The sequence below is a fragment of the Phodopus roborovskii genome, unplaced genomic scaffold (assembly GCF_943737965.1).
Source record: "Phodopus roborovskii unplaced genomic scaffold, PHOROB, whole genome shotgun sequence".
NCBI classification, from domain to species: domain Eukaryota; kingdom Metazoa; phylum Chordata; class Mammalia; order Rodentia; family Cricetidae; genus Phodopus; species Phodopus roborovskii.
This window is the reverse complement of record NW_026126480.1, coordinates 10,864,151-10,883,183: the sequence shown is the minus strand read 5'-3', so window position 1 is coordinate 10,883,183 and position 19,033 is coordinate 10,864,151. Positions and strand designations below refer to the sequence as shown.

The window sequence follows — 19,033 nt, the reverse complement described above, 5'->3', positions numbered from 1 at the left end:
CAGCCATAGGATAGATATATCCTATGGGAATAGAAGGGGTAACGTCCCAAGTAAGCCCCATACCCGACAGGACAAGCAGCTCTGAGACCTTTGGCTGTAAATGATCTTTTTCACTCCATGTGTTGCCTCCTAGCTGGCAATTGGGTCCCCAACAACTTCTGTGTCTTTGCCTGGTTCAGCTCATAAAACGGGTCTCATAATTGAGGTCTCATTTTGACAGCTTTATGGTTCTAGAGTCTTGAGGGCAGCTCCACCCCTACTATTCCACAAAACATTGCCCTAATGGGGACTCTGCAGCATCTTCACCCCCTGCTCTGCTTGGCCTTGGCTTGCTGGAGTGGAAGCATCCTTAGAAATGCCCTTGCAGGTTATTCTCCCATTGACTTGGTGACTGGCACCAGGCTTCCTTGTATCCATACTGATCTCCTTATCAGTCACTTGACCGTATCCTTGGTGTTCTCTGGTGAACATATTTGGCTAGGATGAGGGTTTTTCTAAGTCTTTATGTCCTAAAACCGTTTATTTCCTTCTACATTTTATATGCAGTTAAAAGAAACCACACGTTGGAATGCTCCACTTCTTGGATTTGCCTTTCACCAGGCATTGTAGTGCATCACTTTTAAATCCTGTTCCGTGCTGCACTCATACACTCTTACTACATGGATACAATTCAGCCAAGTTCCTACCATTTTATAACAAGGTTGCTCTTTCCTCTGGTATCTATCGCCTTGTTCCCACATTCCCATCTGAGGATTCGTAAGAATTGCCTGTGCTATGCATTGCATAGAATTGTCTATAGTATTCATGGTCAATCCCACCAACATTCTGGTCTTACACATCCATTAGGGGACTTCAGATGTTCCTTGTAGTATTCCTCATTTTCTGAGCATTCACAAAAAACCTTGATCCTCCTTTCAAGTCAATCTCAGTCTTTCCTAGTTTATTCCTACAGATTCTTTTGTTTTGTTATCCAGGCCCAAAGCTGCTTTTTCACTTTTAGTTATATGTTACAGCAGTGTGCCACTCCTGGCCCCAGTTTTCTTTGTTGCTTAGGGCTGCCCTAACAGAATACCCATGACTTAGCCACTTGTAACAAATAGAAATTTATTTCTCATAGTTGCAAAGAATGGTACTTTCCAGGATCAAGGTACTAGCACATGGTAGGGCTCTTGGCTGCATCAGAAATACTTTGGAGCATCTGGAAAGATGGCCTAGCACTTAAGAGAATTTTCTACTCAACCTGAGTTCATTTCCTAGGACCCATATTCTGCAACTCACAATCACTTGTAACAATAGCTCCTGGGATGCAGTGCCTTCTTCTGGCCATCATGGAACCACAGGCAACATAACATATATTCTCACACACAAAAACTACTCTGTGTGTGTGTGTGTGTGTGTGTGTGTGTGTGTGTGTGTGTCATACAGAGAAGGGCAAAGACAGGACCAGAGGAGGAAAAGAAGGCCAAACTCATCCTTTTATGATGACCCCATTCCTGTGATCATGGATTAATTCCAAATTGTGGAGCCTTCCTGTCCTAGACTCTGCCTAAAGGATCTGCCTCCTAGTGCTGTCCCAATTCAGTTTCAACTTGAGTTTCAGAAGGACAAACGTTCAAGCACCTATAAACCATCTGAGCCTCTTAGAGAAGGGGCTTGTTGTAATTCTTTGCTGACTATTGATCTTTTCAGGTTTTCTAACCCTTTTTGAGATAATTTGCTAATTTATATTTTGCTAGAGGATCATAACTTATTGGCATGAGTTGTACATATTCCTTTAGTTTTAAAGAGTGTATTTATCTCTGCAGTTTGTTCTTTTTCTCATCTCTAGTTCTGGCGTTCTTTTCTGTGTACTTCCTCAAGTGTGTTTATTGTGCAATGAATACATTTTAAATTAAACTTGCTAAAATGCACATGGATGGTATTAGGAACAAATCTGGGAATGATTTAGCCCATCTTATGCCAAGTGTGGTGGTTGTTGCCTGAAATGAGTTATTTGAGTTGTAAATTGGAAGTGCACAGACTTGATTATTGTTCTGTAACCATTGCCCCATCATTCTTGTTGCTGGTTCTGAGAGTACATCTTAGTTAGACCTGACATTCTCATTAGCACATGCTTTCACACCACCTACCATCTTCTCAGTAGAACTTTCCCACCCACAGTGCTACCAGTTACTTTTCAATGAAAGTATATTAATTTTGTGTGTAGGACAAGTATTGTGTTTTATTTGATGCCATTACCATGAGACTGTGTGTTCTCAACTATGTGAGTGGTCTAGACAGAGGAATGTAGAAGGCTTTAGGGTAGATTCCTGGTTTGGGGGAATAATACTTAATAAACTCTTCAAGTATTTGAGGGATTCCCATGAGTCTGAGACTGCTGTAGGTGCTGTAGAGATGCAAATGATTTCTGGGCAGACCAAATGTACAGTAGTGGAGCTCTGGTCCCCTTCCCAGGCTGTCCCTTTGGAAACAGCTCTTACATACTTTTGTTTTAATACATCACCTACTTTTTGTTCTGAACATGTAAGACACTCTACTCTTTTAATGACTTTGAGAAGATATTCCCAATCCCCTCCCAGGCTGTTCCTTTGCATGTAGCTGTCCTGCATGGCTTTCTTTCAAATTGCAGCTTCTTTTAGGCAAGGCTTTTCCAAGAACAAGTTATCTCAGGCTGATTTATCTGCTTTGAAAGGATAATTAGACTTGCACGTAACTCTAGTATGTGCTTGACTAGGGATGTGGTGATAGCTTTTTCAGCAGAGTGAAGAAGTACAAGCTAAGTGACAGGGAAAAAAAAAAACACATTGATAACTCCTTAATGATTCACTATTAGCTTGGAAGGAAATTTTTAATAACATGATGTGGGGTTCTGGTTTTGATCTAGTGCTGTTCAACATTGTCTACTCACTCTGCTACTTACCAGTGAAATGATTTTTGAGTTCCTCATGTTGGAAAGTTCAGCATGCTGGCAGTGCTGTAACAGTGAACAGGAGATGTGTTCTTCCTTCCAGGTGTATTTCAGTGTAAGCACTTGAACCAGAAAGACTTACTATGCTAAAGCAGTGGTGATACGGAGTTTGCAGATAAGGTGATCCTATGTATAACAGAATCATTATATAATGATGAAGCTCTCTGAGTACTGGAAAGGTGGAAGATGTATTCAACCCATCTTAAGTTTCAAGATGAAATGTAATTGGGATAAGAATATAGTATGAGAAAAGGGAGGCTTGCCACATGGATAACGGACCTATTTACTTGTTTGTTTATGTATTTTATTTAAAATTGTGTGTGGTCTTGACTGTGTGAGTTAAGTGCTCGTGGAAGCCAGAGTCGGGTATCAGATTTCCCAGAACTAGACTTACAGGTGATGTGAGCAGCTCAGTGTGAGTGCTAGGAATCAAACTTACATATTCTACAAGAGTAGTATGTGCTCATAACCACTAAGCCATCTCTCCAACTCTAACAGCTTTATTGAAAAAGGCACGTAGAACTGTTAGTCACTAATCAAGTAAGTGCTGCTAACCAGTGAGGTCTAAATTGTTAGAAAAAATTGAGTTATATACATAGACATATAGTATCCAGAATGAGAAATTCTATGGCCTTTCTGCTTTGCTGACTTTTAAAAATGATCTCAGGGTAGTTTCCCAGGCATTTTTCAAAGCTTGACACATTGTAAGAAAGCATAACTAAACATGTCAGTTAATATATTTCATAGGGCCTGAGAAAACCAGAATTAACAGTAATCAAAACAGCAGTGTGCACTCTGCAATGAAGGTCTCAACAGTGAGGGGAAGGAAGGGAAGGTGTACTTGTGAAGCCATGTTCTTAAAGGCCTGTGACAGAGATGCTCAGGACACCAGCACTAACAGGATTTAGGTTAGGCTGAGTCTGGAGGCCTGTGCTGGACAAAGCCAGTGAATGAATGATTGCAGCATGATGTGAGGTTCATGGTCTTGGGTGACTGCAGCCATAGTGTCAGCTATGTCCTGTTGCATTTTGGAGTTCTGTCCTTATTTTTAGGCTCATGTGGTTGCTGGCACAGTTCACTTTCTTGTGCTTGTGAGACTTGGGTCCCTAGTTCTTGCTGGCTGTCATCTGGGACCACTGTCAATTCCAGAGAGGCTGCTGTAGTTCCTTGCCAGGTATCCTACCCTGTGCTTTAAGTCAGGAAGGGCTAGTCACTGGAGAGTTTACCTGATGAGGTCAGACCTAGTGAGTGTATTAGTGTGGGCTGCCACAAGATTCCGGAGACTGGGTGGCTTCAACAGAAATGTGTTTTCTTTCTCATAGATCTGAAAGCAGGAAGTCTGAGATCAGAGTGCCCACATAGTCAGTATGTGGGGAGGGCTCCTTTCCTGGCCTGCAGATGGCTGTCTTCTCACAGTGGCCTCCCATAGCCTTTCTTCTGTGCATGAGTGGAGAGGGACAGTTCTAGGGACAGCACACCAACCATTCGTCCTCATTTAACCTTAGTGCCTAAATGCCTCATCTCAAATGTATTTACATTGAGATTTAGTACCTTAACAGTGGGTTTGAACAGACAAGATTCGGTCCATAGCTTCTTGTTAATCTCCTTTTTGATTAACTCATAATCAACGAGAATTCTTCATTATTGTTAGTATTCAGGCATCTTTACTGGCCTGTCCTTGGGGTTCTGACAGGATACGCCTTCAGCTGCAGCCACTAAGAGCTCCACCTGTGCACATTCACTATGCTTCCTTTTGTACCTACCTCCCCCTCCCCCGTTTCCTCCCTCTCCCTCTTTTCTTTCTCCTCTCTCCCTCTGCTCCTGTCTCCAGAGGCCCACCTCTTCCCTTCCCTTTCCCCTTTTTATGATCCCTTTCCCTAATAAGAAAACCCCTCTACTTGAGCCCTGTCTCATGGCGTCTTTCACTCGAGTGCCACTTTTCTTAAATTACGACAGTTATACTGCCAGATTCCTTTGCCCTGTAAAATAAGAGTCTGGGAGAGTGTGGTAACCTTTCATTTCATAGCCCTGCTAAAATCTGAGGGCATGAGGTTATAGGGCATATGTGACAGGGAGTGGAAATCTTAGGTGAGGCAGGCCTGTGAGAAGCCTTCCTCTATAAATAGGCTAATTTAGTTGTCATTTGAGGCGCACTGTGTGTAGAAGGGAAAGATACATGGGGGCCTGGTGTGTTGTGAAGAGCTAAGAAGTTAACACAAAAGAATGCGTGTGGGAAAAGCACTTGGGAAACAAAAACCAGTGTATTTGATGTATAATGTGGTACAGAGTGGAGGGAGTCTTGGAGTCCTGTGGGAACAGTGGACCAGTGGGCAGAGAATGAAGCAGTGGCTGCTGGCCATTTCGATTGCTGTGCTTGGATCCTGATTGGGCCGCTTAGCGGCTTCAGTTTCCCACCTGTGGGATGGCAGTGATGTGCAGAGTCTATGGACTCATGTGAGAGTTAAATGAAATATGTAGTTCGTGTTTTTAGTGCACTGCCTAGCACGCAGCAAATCCTAAATAAATGTTTATTTGCTCAACACAGTTATTAAGTCAATAAATGTATATGGTGTTCCAGACCCAACATTTTTTTTTTAAAACATAACTCTCAACTGACCTTACACTTGTAATCCTGGAATTAAAAGCATGTATCACCACTCATGCCTTTTATCTCTTTTTAAATAGACAGATATAGGTTATATTTGATCAAAAAGTAATACCTAGTCATAGACTTTTAGAACCTGTGATCACTTAGTCCTAGAGCAGGGCTTTTCCCAATGTTGGTCCTGATTGATCCACAAAGATGAGCCTCATTTCGATGTTGTGATTTCTGTTGGCCATTGTTGAAATGCGTGTTTTGGACAGTCAGACATAGCGTCCCATTTGGAGAAGGGAGGCTGGATTTCAGAAAGAGAAAAAAAAAGCCTTTTATTAGTGCTGAACGGGTGGTAAATAGGAGTGAAAGAGGAACAGTGTAGCAGCGGGGCTGTGGGCTGGATAAGGAGGGGACTGAGGGAGAGCAGGCCCTGGTCAGTATGGTATTGCTGGCAGTCACTTCCGTTGTGATTCCTGACTGCTGTGGAAGATTTAGCATGATATAAATGTATGCTGAAGTTTGCGTTTAGTGTGGAAAATTTATAGGCTGTATCCTAGTTACTAGGAAAAAACAATTTTTAAAGTGAATGGACAGTGTTAGCGTGTCTGGGAGTACAAGAACAGTGTGTTAGGGATGTAATAGTTGTGAAAAGGACAGTAGAGAGCTGACTAGTATGAAAGGCCTGGAGGACGTGAAAAGTCTGTGCTTACCAGAGATGAAGAGAGAAAGTGACTTAGGTCTAGCTGTACTAGACAGCACTAGAATTTTAAATTATGAATGTGTAGCCTGTGGTATCTCTAGTTGTCTCTAAGGAAATTTAATCCCAGGCCAGCATCAAAGCCTCTGTACTCTCTTCTGAGAGGAGAAACCTGGAGTCTAGACTGTGCTGGTGGGAAAGCCTGAGGTGTTTGTTGGGTTATGTATTTCCGTATTTGCCAAGAGTTTGGCAGACCAGTGACACAGTGATTCTAAGCAAGATCAGTGGATAAGGTATAAGAGGCGATTAGGGCAGACGAGCTACAGTGGGTAACTGAGCAGATGAGGAGCAGTGCTTTAGGGAATGCAACTGAGAAGCCAAGAGCTGACCTGGAAGCCAGCTAGGAGGCAGTTAGCTGGGTGAAGAGAATGATGGTGGCTGTGGGTTTAGAGGTGAACAGATTGGAAATGATGTTTTAAGTCAGTCCCTTATTGCTAAATGTGCTGACATTGCCCAGACCTCAGGTTCCTAGATTCTGAGACAGTGGTCACTGCCTCCCAGAGGTATTCTGTCTCTAACTGCTGTGACATCAACTCTTACAGCTGTCCTGGGTCTCTGCATATCCTCACTTTGGATTTTTTTTTTTTTTTGGGCAGGTTTTTATTTCTTCTTTTCTAATTCCTCCAGTATTGATGTTCCTCTAAAATCTGTCCCAGGCTCTGCTCTCTCTCATTCTCACAGTCTTAGAGGGTGATCTCATTCACTCTTCTCACGTTATGATGTTATGAAATGTTGTAATGTTTCATAACATTATTAGCATCTGTGTGCTAATGATTGCCACATTTCTATCCCCGGCCAAGATCTATCTCCCCAACACCAGTCTCTATATTGAACAAATACCGCATACTGCTATTGATGTGGCATATGCACCTCATTCTCAAGAAAAACTTCTGGAATGGCTGGCTCTTCTTGTGCTCCCTGTCCCACACAAAGGCATTACCACTGTCTTGGCTCCTAGTGTGATGCGATAAACATGTACCTGTGTCATCGTCATCCAAATCACAACACAAGATTCCTTTATTACTTCGTAAGTCCCCTCATCCTCTGCCAGTCACTCTGAGGTGGGTGTTCCCACTCCTGGCTGAGCTACTTGTTTGCTAGCTTTTTCTTCATTTCTTCAGCGTGCGTGTGCGCGTGCGTGCGTGTGTGCGTGTTGGGGGGGCAGTGAAGATGTGATTCCTCAGCTTCCTGCTCTGGCTGACTGCCACTGTGCTTCCCCTGCTCATTGTGGACTCACCCTCTGGAACCATAAGGTGAAATAAACTTCCTGTAGCTGCCTTTTGTCATAGTGTTTTATCACACCAACAGAGAAGTAACTAAATACAACATTTAACAGCATTAATAACCATAATATACAAAGAAGTCAGAAAACAAATTAACAAATCAAAACAACCCAATCAATAGTAAATGGGCTAATAAAATGGACAGACAATTCTCAAAAGATGAAATGCAAATGGCCAACACCAACACACACAAAAAAATGTTCAACTTCACTAGATGTCAAAAAATGCAAATGAAAACCACTAAGTTCCATGTCACCCCAGTCAGAAAGACAGTCATCAAGAAAACAATTAACAGTGTTTGGCAAGGATGCCAACAAAAGAGAAACTTGAACACTGCAGGCAGAATTGTAATAGTCCAACCCCTGTGAAAGGCACTAAAAGTAGGATGACCCATATATGCCACTCCTGGGCACTTACCCAAAGGTCTGAGGCAACACATCACAAAGATATTTGCATATCACTGTTTACTGCAGCTTGTTCACACTGGTTAGGTTATGGAGCCAGCCTGGATGCCCAACAATTGAGGGATGGATAAAGAAAATATATGTACATAATGTAGTTGTTTTTAATCATAAAGATGAAAAAGGGAATCAGTTGGAGAGAATCATATTAAGCCTGTTTAGGCCAGTCCATGAAAGATGAAATATTATATGCTGTCATTGTGGTTTTAGAAGTATGTTAGTATATATGCTATGAAAGTAGGAATAAAGTTATTTAGGAGGATAAAGGTGACTAATGGCAGGGGAGGCGTGAAAATAGGAGGGGTAAACCATGATGGTTATTATCTTAGTTTGGGTTACTATTGCTGTGATGAAACCCCAAGCAACTTGGGTGTGAAAGTGGTTATTGGGTTACACTTCCACATCATGGGCCACCATTGAAGGAAATCAGAACAGCAACTCAAACAAGGTAGGATCCTGGAGGCAGGAGATGATGCAGCGGCCATGGAGAGGTGTTGCTTACTGACTTGCTCCACATGGCTTGTCAGCCTGTTTTCTTATACAACCAACTCTGACCAGCCCAGGAATGGCACCACCCACAATGGGCTGGGCCCTCCCACATCATCAATTAAGAAAGCGCCCTACAACCAGATCTTTAATTTTTTTTTAATTTATTTAACTTTATTTTATGTATATTGGTTTAAAGGTGTCAGATCCCCTGGATCCAGAGTTACAGACAGTTGTGAGCTGCCATGTGGATGCTGGGAATTGAACCCAGGTCCTCTAGAAGAGCAGCCAGTGCTCCTAACTGCTGAGCCATCTCTCCAGCCCCACTACAACCAGATCTCATTTCAGGGCCATTTACTAACAGGGATTTTCTTTTTCTGGTTATATATTATATAGTATAAAAGGTCTGTTTTTATAATCTGAATTGCATTTCATTGATGTAATTGTACAGGATCACATGACTGCAATTGCCTTATTGTAGTTTTGTGTAGGTGCTATGGTCTGGTAGCATAAGACCTCAACTGCAGTTCTTCAACATCTTCATGGCTATTCCAACTCTTTTGTATTTCTGTATCATTTCTTTTAGAATCAACTTCTTAATTTCCAAAGGAAATAGAGATAGTAATTTTTTATTTAAAAAAGATCAAATCAGAGCTCTGGTTGTTTTGACTGTGATTGCTTGGCAACTGTAGATCAGTTAGGGAGATAATCACTAACAGTATGAGTCCTCGTTATTCCCTTGCTTTACTATCTCAGCAATATTTTATGGCTTCTGAGTTGAAATCTCTTGACATCCTTCATTAGATTTATTCTTAGTTATTTGTTGATAATATATGTAAGCAGCAACTAGTTTATAAAATTTATTCTGGAATCTTAGACTTGACCAAATTTATTTCTAGTAGAGTTAGATTATAGACCCTTTTTTATTTTATTTTATTTTATTTTTTTTTTATGTTCACAACCATAGTATTTCCAAATACATACTTTGATTTTTACTTTCTGGTGCTATGACTTCTTTCCTTTTTTTAAAAATTAATTTGTGTTAACTTTACAAAGAAGTTTAATTATGCCTGTGTCCATACATGTGTGTACATATTTTGACCATACCCATCCCTTGTTACTTTTGTCTCTCATTTTCCTTCCTCCCCACGCCTCCAGAACCTCCTCTTGTGCTTTCCTGCCCCATTCTCAGTTGCCTCGATTGAATAAAGTCTTGCTTTCTTCCTGGTCTTCTGTATAATCTCAGCTGAAGATCATTATTACTGTACCGGTCTTGCTCTGTTTGGTTTCAGTGTTACTCTTGTATAGCTGGAATTTTCTTTGGGCTCCCAAATAAAGACAAGGAGACTTATTATTAATTATGGATGCTTGGTCTTTGGTTGGGCTTGTCCCCTAGCTCTTGTAACTTAATGTTTCTATTCATCTACATTTTGCCTCAGGGCTTTTTACGTTGCTTTCATTCCGTATGTTCTACTTCCTGTTACTTCTGTGTCTGTCTAGCTGGCCTCTGGTGTCTCCCTGCTGTCTCCTTTTCTTTCTCCTGTTTTGGAGGCTAAAATCCTCCTCCTATTTACTCTCCCTGCCTGGAAAGCCCACCTAAACCTCCTCCCTCACTATTGGCCATTCAGCTTTTTATGAAACCAATCAGGTACCTTAGGCAGGCAAGGTAAAACTGCTGTCAAAAGCTTTAAAAGCACATCTTTGTATAATTAAACAAATACAACACATCTTTACATAGTTAATCAAATGAAACACATCTTTACATAGTTAAACAGATGCATAACAATATTTTTGCATAAACAATATTCTGCAACACTTGTGTTGTTAGGCAAATTGAAATACTTTTTTTTTTTTTTTTTTGTCTCTGAAAGATTCTTAATACAGCTGGTGTTTAACCAGCAAGCCTTTGAGCCTGGTCTGGGAAAGCAGACAAGTTATTTTATTTTGATGTGTCTAGTGCATTGAGTTGTAGCAAGGTCTTACAGTTCCTTGCTGAGTACTACCACTGAGGTGTACCACCAGCCTGAGACAATTCTAATTATGTTTGTTTTTAAAAAGGTTTATTCATTTATTTTATGTATATGAGTGCTCTGTCTACACATATGACTTTATGCCAGAAGGGCATTGGGTTTTGCTATAGGTAGTTGTGAGCTACCATGTGGTTGCTGGGAATTGAACCCAGGACCTGTGGAAGAGCAGCCAGTGCTCTTAACCTCAGAGCCATCTCTCCAGACCCTAATTCTAATTAAACAGATATTAATTGTTCATATTTCCTATTTGATCTAAATCAAACCTATTGACCTGGAGCTGTTTGTGAGTCTCCCTTAATTCCTCCAGATGCCTGAAGGATCTCTAGAGAGGTCTTCTCATCCTGTGGTATGCTGTCACTAGCATTAGGCCATCATGGAACAGAGCTTTTCTTAGCTCAAAGTTCTGGAGTCCACGTAGCAAGCACAGGCTGTGGTGTCCATAGTGGGTGGCCGTGGCACAGGGTCTGTGGAAGGATCACAGCTGAAATCAGGAGCAGAGGCAGCGTGGGTTGGGTCAGGCAGGTCCCTTTTGTAACAGCCTGGGCCTGAGACTTGAATGGTCACATGAGAACACATCTTCAGTGATGTCCTACTAGACCTCCATTTTTAAAGCTTCTGTTACCTCCCAGTACACCCCTCTGAGGACCTGCTTTCCATCCTGTCAGCCTTTAGTGGACACGGTGATTTGTTTTCAGGCATCAAACTTTCTCCTCTAACTGACCTTTCACAGCCCCCCCCCACCATTTTTGCTGCCATGTTTTTCATTCGGGACAATGCCTGTTTTTGCTCAGGTGGTTGCTGAGATCACTAGCCTTGTTTACCTTATTGTGAGATGGAAGAGCTTTCTCTTCTATTTTATTATAATTATTAACATGCATTAATTGTATGAACTAAAATCTGCTGTGGCATTTCTTTGTATCAATCATGGCTGCCCTTCCTCTTCCCCAGTCCCTGATAGTTCCCACATAGAGCTTTCAAAAGTACAAATATAATGAAATCATTTCCAGCTTAAAAGTTGAATGGCTTCCCAATGCCTTCTGAATAAAGCCTGCGCTCTTTCCATGGTGTGCGGGTCTTCACGATCCATGCCCATTTGTCTCAATTAGTCCCTGTCATCCCTGTTTCCTTCTCCCACTTTGTCCCTCCCCACAAGCTGCAGGGAATTGTGCTGCTCCCCTAGATGTTCTGATTGTTATTGCTGCTCTCAAGCTTGCATATAGCAGTCTGCACGCTGCATGATCAGCACTGAGTAGACAGAAACGCCTTCTCACGCCTCGGTTCTTGAGATCATGGTTAAAACGGTTCTCAATGTTTACAAGTATCTATTAGATACATAATTTTTCATTCAGTGGATGTCTTTACGTTCACAACTATCTAGCTTCCAAGGACTTTCATTAGACTCAGTTTCTACTTCTCTCTCTCTCTCTCTCTCTCTCAGATAACATTAGGTGACAAGGTTCATCTGTCCTCTGTCACCAGAGTGACTATGAGGTAGCTCCTTGATCCCTTCTCCCAGCGTGCCGGGTGCTGAGTTTTACCTCAGCTGGGAGCACTGGCCTTGACCAGTCACCCAAGTGACAAGATGGTGTTTCTCTTTATAGATGCTTTTCATAGGCCTGAACTCTAGAAGCATCTCCCTCCTCAGCCAGCCATCCTATGGGAAGGCAGAACAGTTGTTTCTTCTCTTGTCAGGCCTTCCCTCCTCACCCTTGGGAAGATCAGGATGTGCCATGTTATTTTGAAAAACCTAAATACTTGAAACTTTTATTCTCCAGTTGGATTTGAAAGGGGGCCATTATGAGCCCTGTCTTGATGTGGCAGGGGCTATGAGGGTCTATTTGGATAACACTGAAGATTGGAGGAAATGTGACTCTGTCTGTGGGTTTTAAGCCCCTAAGGTAAGATCAGAAAGCGTCTGGGGCAGTGAGAGCCAAATAGTTGAAGTCATACATTAATTATGGTCATGAATCATTTTTATTTTTAAAGTCTTTACCATTTGACAAGGTTGTTTGCATAGTACCAGTGGCGTTCTAGGCAGCTCCCCCCTAAAGTAACTGCTTTTTGTTGTCGTCTCTCTGGGTTGATAATACCTATTGTTTTTACTAAAAATTGCTTACTTCCCCTGCCTGAAGGAGTGATCTCTATGCAGTTTTTTTTTTTTTTTTGATAAAATCTTTTGAACTTATAAATGTAGGAAACAGTGATCTTTCAGCTAATCTCCCACTCTATCAATCAAAACATCCAATCTCATGAATGTGCTTATGTTACATGTAAACTCTGGACAGTCAGGAAATATATTGAGAGTCTCTGTTGTACCACACTCTGTGCTAAGCATCTAGAACGTGCATGAGAAGATGAGTATTCTTGCAAAAACCCTCAGAAAAACCTGCTAAGGAAGGAAGAGGACAAGAGAAGAACTATTCGCTGTAGTATGTTCCTTAGTGCTGTCTGTTGTGGTGTTGTGTGTGGTGTGGTGTGTTATTTCTAGAGCAAGGAGCAAGTGCCTGCAGCTGCCTGCTAGCCAGGGAAGAGCAGCGGAGCAGAGGCTGTGGCTGAGCTGCCTCAGTGGGTTAAGGCTTTGCTTACCTGTGAGGGAACAGAGAAAATGTGTGGGCAGATACATGGCTTACAAAGAGGCACAGAAGTAAGAAATGGAAGATTATGTCCAGGTAAACGCCAGTGGGTCATTATTACTGAATTTGAAGATTCAGGGAGACAAGGCGGGGGATAGAATGGGGATCATATCCCAAAGACCTTCCCGTGCATTCAGGTTTCTGTAGAGGTGCCTTTGTAAGACCGTGTTATTATTATCAGTGTAACTAAGCACACATACACACGTCAAGAGGCAACAGGATGGCTTAGCCCTGAGGGCTCTGCTGAATGACTGACTTCAAGAGCAAAGGCACCTCCCAGAGTTGACAGTTTTCAGGTGACCTCAGTAACTATGAAGAAATTTCCATTAGCCTAGAAGTATCTCATTGAAATGCCATAAAATCCATAATTAAGTGAGTGGACCCCCCAAAAAGAAACATTCAGGCTAAAATTGATAGCTAATTTTTTAACATGAAGTAAAAATTTTACATACAGTACATCATACTGTGAGTTTTCCTCAGACTCCTTCAGTTCCCTAGTGTCTGTCCCTGGCCACAGAAGCAACTAGCTGCTCTTTTGTCACCAAAGGTGGGCTCCACCTCTGGTTGGTTTTAGAGCAAGAGTGGGACACAGCACTAACCTTGTTTTACTTCTGGCTTTCTTTCCTTCGGCATGTTTTTGGGACTTATTCATATTCTTGTGTTTATCAGTTACTCTCCTTTTAGTTGCCGAGTAGACTGTTATCATACATGTCCTATTTGGCGGATATTTGGATTTGGATAGTTTGCTATGACTCTTTTTTTGTTTGTTTGTTTGTTTTGTTTTTTGTTTGTTTGGGTTTTTTTTTTTTTTTTTTTTTTTTTTTGGATACAATGTCTTAGGTAGCTTTGAACTCACTGTGTAGGTCAGGCTGGCCTTGGCCTTTTGATCTTCCTGCCTCTGCTTCCCGGATTCTGGGAAGGCAGGTAAACACAACTACACCTGGCTTCTGTGAGCGTTGTGAAACAGATTTTGTGAACTTACATTTTTGTCTTTTCTAGATTAGCAGTTATGATCAGAATTGCTGGACCAAAAATTAGATGTGTGTTAAATTTCATAAGAAACTACCTTTTCAAAATGTTAGTATTGTTTAACTTACTAGTAGTGCATATAAATTCCAATTCCTCCCCACTCTTGCCATCATTGTAACTTTAGTTCTTCTAATGGCTGTGAAATAGTACCTCATTATGAATGTAATATACATTCACCTCAAGACTAAGATGTTAAATTCTTTTTTCTTATGCTCACTGTCTTTTCTCTTTGAAATCAATTTTTAGTGCACAAAATACTGGACCTTGTCATGGTAGTTTCGTATACACATGCATACATAAACACACACACACATGCATACATAAACACACACACACATACATACATACATACATACATACATACATACATACATATTCTTGTACTTTGCTCATTTCCCCCCTCTATTACCTTTCCTTGTCCACTTCTCCTGGTTCCCTATCTCTGCCCAATGCAAAGTACCATGGTGTCGGCACAAATTTATATTCCTAGCCAGTAAATACTGTCTCCTGAGCAATCTTTGCATGCTTTTGATATCCTTTGTTTTCTTGGTGGTGACAGGAATGGGCCACCCATATAGTTTTACTTTTCATTTCCCTGGGGCAAAGGTTGTTAAGCACTTTGTGTGTTGGGGGGTATGGGTGTGTGTCTGTGTATTTATTGGTGATTTATTATTTTTTCTTTTGAGAATGTCTGTTCAGTTCATTTGTCCATTCATTGAACAAATAATCTGTGGGGTTTGGGGTGTGTGTTTAATTTTGGGTTGTTTTGTTTTATTTTATTTAGAACTAGGGACCAAACCCAGGGCCACACACTCTCCCACTGAACTAAATCCCCAACCTGTTGAGTTTTTTCTTTAATATGCTATAGGGGTGAATCCCATCAGCATGGTGGTGGTGAAGATTTCCCCCACTCTTTAGCCTTCATCCTGCTGATGCTGGCTTTGTTGCACAGCTTTTTAACTTCCCGTAGTCCCTCCATCAGCAGATCCCTCTGTGCTGCTGGGGCCCTCACACAAAGTCTTTGCCTATGCCTGTATCTTGAAGCTGCCTACGCTTATATCTTGAAGTGGTTTTTGTTTTGTTTGTTTTTTCTTACAGTAGGTTCAGAGTTTTAGGACTTGAAGTCTTTGGTTGAATTGCTTTTTTGCAGAGTGATAGTGATATCATTCCTTCTCCATTATGAGGAAGAGTCTGTCTTTTCTCTGTGCCCCCCCACACACTCACACAGTCCTTTGTTGGTGGTGTTTTCTCCCGGTTTGAGTACTACATTTTCACTTTCCTCGTGGTATCTCTAGGTGAACAGACATTCCTGGTTCTAGTAAATTAGTTAAACAGTTGTTTTGCATGTATGCATGTATGTGCATCATGTGTGTGCCTGGTACCCATGGAGACCAGAAGAGGACATTGGGTCCCCTGGAACTGGAGTTACAGATGGCTGTGAGCTACTTTGTGGCTTCTGGCAACCAAACCTGGGTCCTTTGTAAAGCAAGTGTTTTTCACCATTGAGCCATCTCTCCAGCCCGTCTTTGTTTTTGAGATGGAGTCTCGCTGCTCTGTCTCCATTAGTCTCCAAATCCCTGGCTCTAAGTCATCTCGCCTCTGCTGACCAAATTATCTCTACGTATAGGAGTACCTGGTTATTGGTCTATTTTTCATCTTTATGTTAATAACATACTTCCTTGATCTTGCAACTATAGAAAACAATGATATCTGACAGATTTTCAGATAGGTTTGTTACTTCTAGATCTTTTACTTTTTATATAAATTATAATAATTTATATAAAGTAAGCCCCATGAGATTGCAAGCTTGTGCTGCCAATACAGCTTTTACATGGGTGCTGGGAATTGAACTCAGCTCCTCAAGCTTGAGCAGCAGGCTCCTTTCTTCTGACTAAGCCGTCTTCTCAGCCCCTCAACCCGATCATTTTCAAACGTGCTTCCAAACCCAAGAGACCTTTACTGTAACTATGTTGTAGCAGAGGTAGGTGTTTCAGTGTTTCAAAGCTCTGTTATTTTAGGACTTGTAATTCCTGTTACTTCATTATATGTTTGAATCTAGAAATAATTGGTTTGTTCAGGATTGGGTCTATTTATCCTAGGAGATTTATAATTCATGTCTGTGGCTCTCTGTGTTTAGACTTTGTAATTAACTCACTTACATTTTTCTACAACTTGTATTTCTAGGCTTCATAGAGCCCAGTGTGCAATTAAACAGACTCAGGTAACTGTACAGAGAATTGGAAAGGAAATTGAAGAAAAACTAAGACTCACATCGACGAGCAATGAGCTGGTAGGTCTTTGTACAAGTACCTGTTTAAACTCCTTGTTTTCTTCAAGTGATTATCATATTATTCTACAAAAAAAAAAAAACAAAACCTCCACACAGTACTAATAATGATGCTAATAATGTTGCATTGAGATAGCTGCTGGTGTATTTTAAATGTTAGGAAAAAAGTTCCCATCTGCTAATAATGTAAGGTAAATCTGCCATATTCTGTTAGATGAAACTTGAGATTGTATATAATTACTTGGAAGATGACTAGCAGACTATTTTATTAACGTCTTATAAATGTGGACTCTAAACATCAACTGTCTAGTGAGTGAAAATGACTGCCAGGACGAGGGGTGGGGGTGTGGAGACCAGTAGGGACCAATTTACTGAAAGTAAGCATTTGGGTGGAACTGATGGCTCAGCCACTGAGATCCCTGCCTCCAAGCTTGATGACCTGAGAATAGTCCTTGGGATTCGTGTGACAGAAGGCAAGAACCCACTCCTACACATTGTCCTCTGACTTCCATGACACACGCACGTGCAAAGACTAAACGAATAAATGAACGTCAACACCCATTTCATTGGTGTAGATACATAATGCTGGGTTTAATGAACACAGTTTCTTACCACTTGATTTGTACTTTGATTATTTTCACTCAGGATTAATCTACTTTTAAAAGACAGATTTCTACATTAATTAGGATCAAATATGAGGCCCATTTGTAAACAGTGTTTACCTTTAGAGAAGTGTGGTTTTGGTGAAGCATTCTGAAGAAACTGTGACCCCATTCCAGGATGGGCAGATTGCAGGTCTTCATAGATTTGATGCTTTTTTTGTACTCTTCCTCGGGAGGGAAAGAATGGCAGCTTTGGAATGACTGGCTGTTCTGTCTCTGTAAGCCAAGTGTGAACACTGAGTTTCACTTTGCTTCAAATGAAGCCACGTGACTATGCACAGCTTTCTATGTGCTATTGGATAAAAAATTGCTTGAAATTCACAACTTGCCATGAAGGCGTAGTCATTGTTTGTCCACAGGATCCATTATCTCACATATGCAGTGGCCTCTCCCGCTGTCAACCTGCACACACTCATCTAAAGTGACCTCTTACATTAAGGTTTGTCCACAGAGTCACTTGCTCCTGGAGTCTCTCTCCTGGGATGTGAACTATTGTATTTGTTCAACCTGTAGAAACTCCCATACAGATGAACTTCATGCATGCCCTTGTGGTGTACCTGGCACATAGCCTGTGCCCAACGGTACCCAGGTAGCAGAGGTAGCTGATGGTTTCCTCATAGCACCCTCCTTGTCTATGGAAAGTCCTCCATGTTAGAGAGATGACTTAAGATCAACAAAGGACTAAATTCCAGGCCGTGAGTATATGGTAGGGGGAAGAAAACGTATCAGGTTTTAATCCTTTCTGTAATGCACAAAAATGCTGCATTTTTAGGACCCTTGTCTGGGGAGAACTTGCTAGGTTTTATTTTTCTTACTTTCCTCTCCCAGGCAAGACTGGGGAATGACTTGCGTCATTAAGTGGCTGCACATGCTTTGTCTCAGTGTGGAAACATGTATGCTTAATCCTGTTTTTCTAAAATATAAGTGGTGACACGCGGAGTAAGGTGATAGAATGTGTGAGTTTACCAAGGTCAGGTTCAAAGGGTCACACTGTGTTTTCATGCTGCCTGGTTAACACAGAAGGAAGTCAAGGGAGTTTTGAACTGGAAGTGAACCTAGAAATCATCTAGTTCCCTAATAACCCCATTGAAAATCACACCCCTAGTACAGTTCCCTCTCCTGCTTGGTTTTTCTCTGTAGTATTATTACCACTAACATGGTATCTATTTAATATATTTTTGTCTCTCTAAACTCTATGAGACTTGGAATCCCCACCCTCCTACTTCTCTTCCCATTCTCTCCCTCCCTCCCTCCTTACTTGCCCATCTTGCCTCCCATTTGATTCCCAGCTTCTAGACAAATGTTTGTTCATAGTAGATGTGAAAGAAATATTAAGTATTTATTGAATTTAAGAATGAATCCATTAGGCTGAAGAGATGGCTCATCAGAGTGTTTGACTCTCTGCACCCCCAGGGGGAGTCTCACAACTGCCTATAACTCAAGCTCCAGGGGACTGATGCCCTCTTTTGGCCTCTGTGGGCACTTGTACACATGTGGCATACATATACAGAGAGACACACAAATACACACATAAATAAAAGTTAAAATTGAAATAGAATGAATCTAACACAATGCCTTGTTATAAACTCTAAGATTACTTGTAGCATATTAGAGGTACTGTTACCTCACTTTGCAAATTGGTTCAAGTTCATCTACTACATCCCAAGTATTTTTAGTATATAAGAATCGCTCTTCTATAGCCCAAGTGGAAGTACAGTGAAAAATCATATTTAATACTGAAGTTAACCAGTTGTCCTTTTCAAACCTCCTCTTAATTAGCCTTAAGTAATTACCTGTTAAGAAATACAATGTTTATAGTTGATGCCTTGCAAAGGTTTGGT

At 41.2% G+C, this 19,033-nt stretch overlaps 1 protein-coding gene across 2 annotated transcripts in view; it reads left to right on the top strand.

Moving 5' to 3' along the window:
- The window catches only part of Uvrag (UV radiation resistance associated), a 238,294-nt gene that overhangs the window by 97,845 nt on the left and 121,416 nt on the right, over positions 1–19,033 (top strand). For both annotated transcript variants that reach the window (XM_051192314.1, XM_051192313.1), the window contains one exon: positions 16,428–16,533. In XM_051192314.1, coding sequence (XP_051048271.1) covers positions 16,428–16,533 — 106 coding nt within the window. The remainder of the gene's footprint in view (positions 1–16,427; positions 16,534–19,033) is intronic.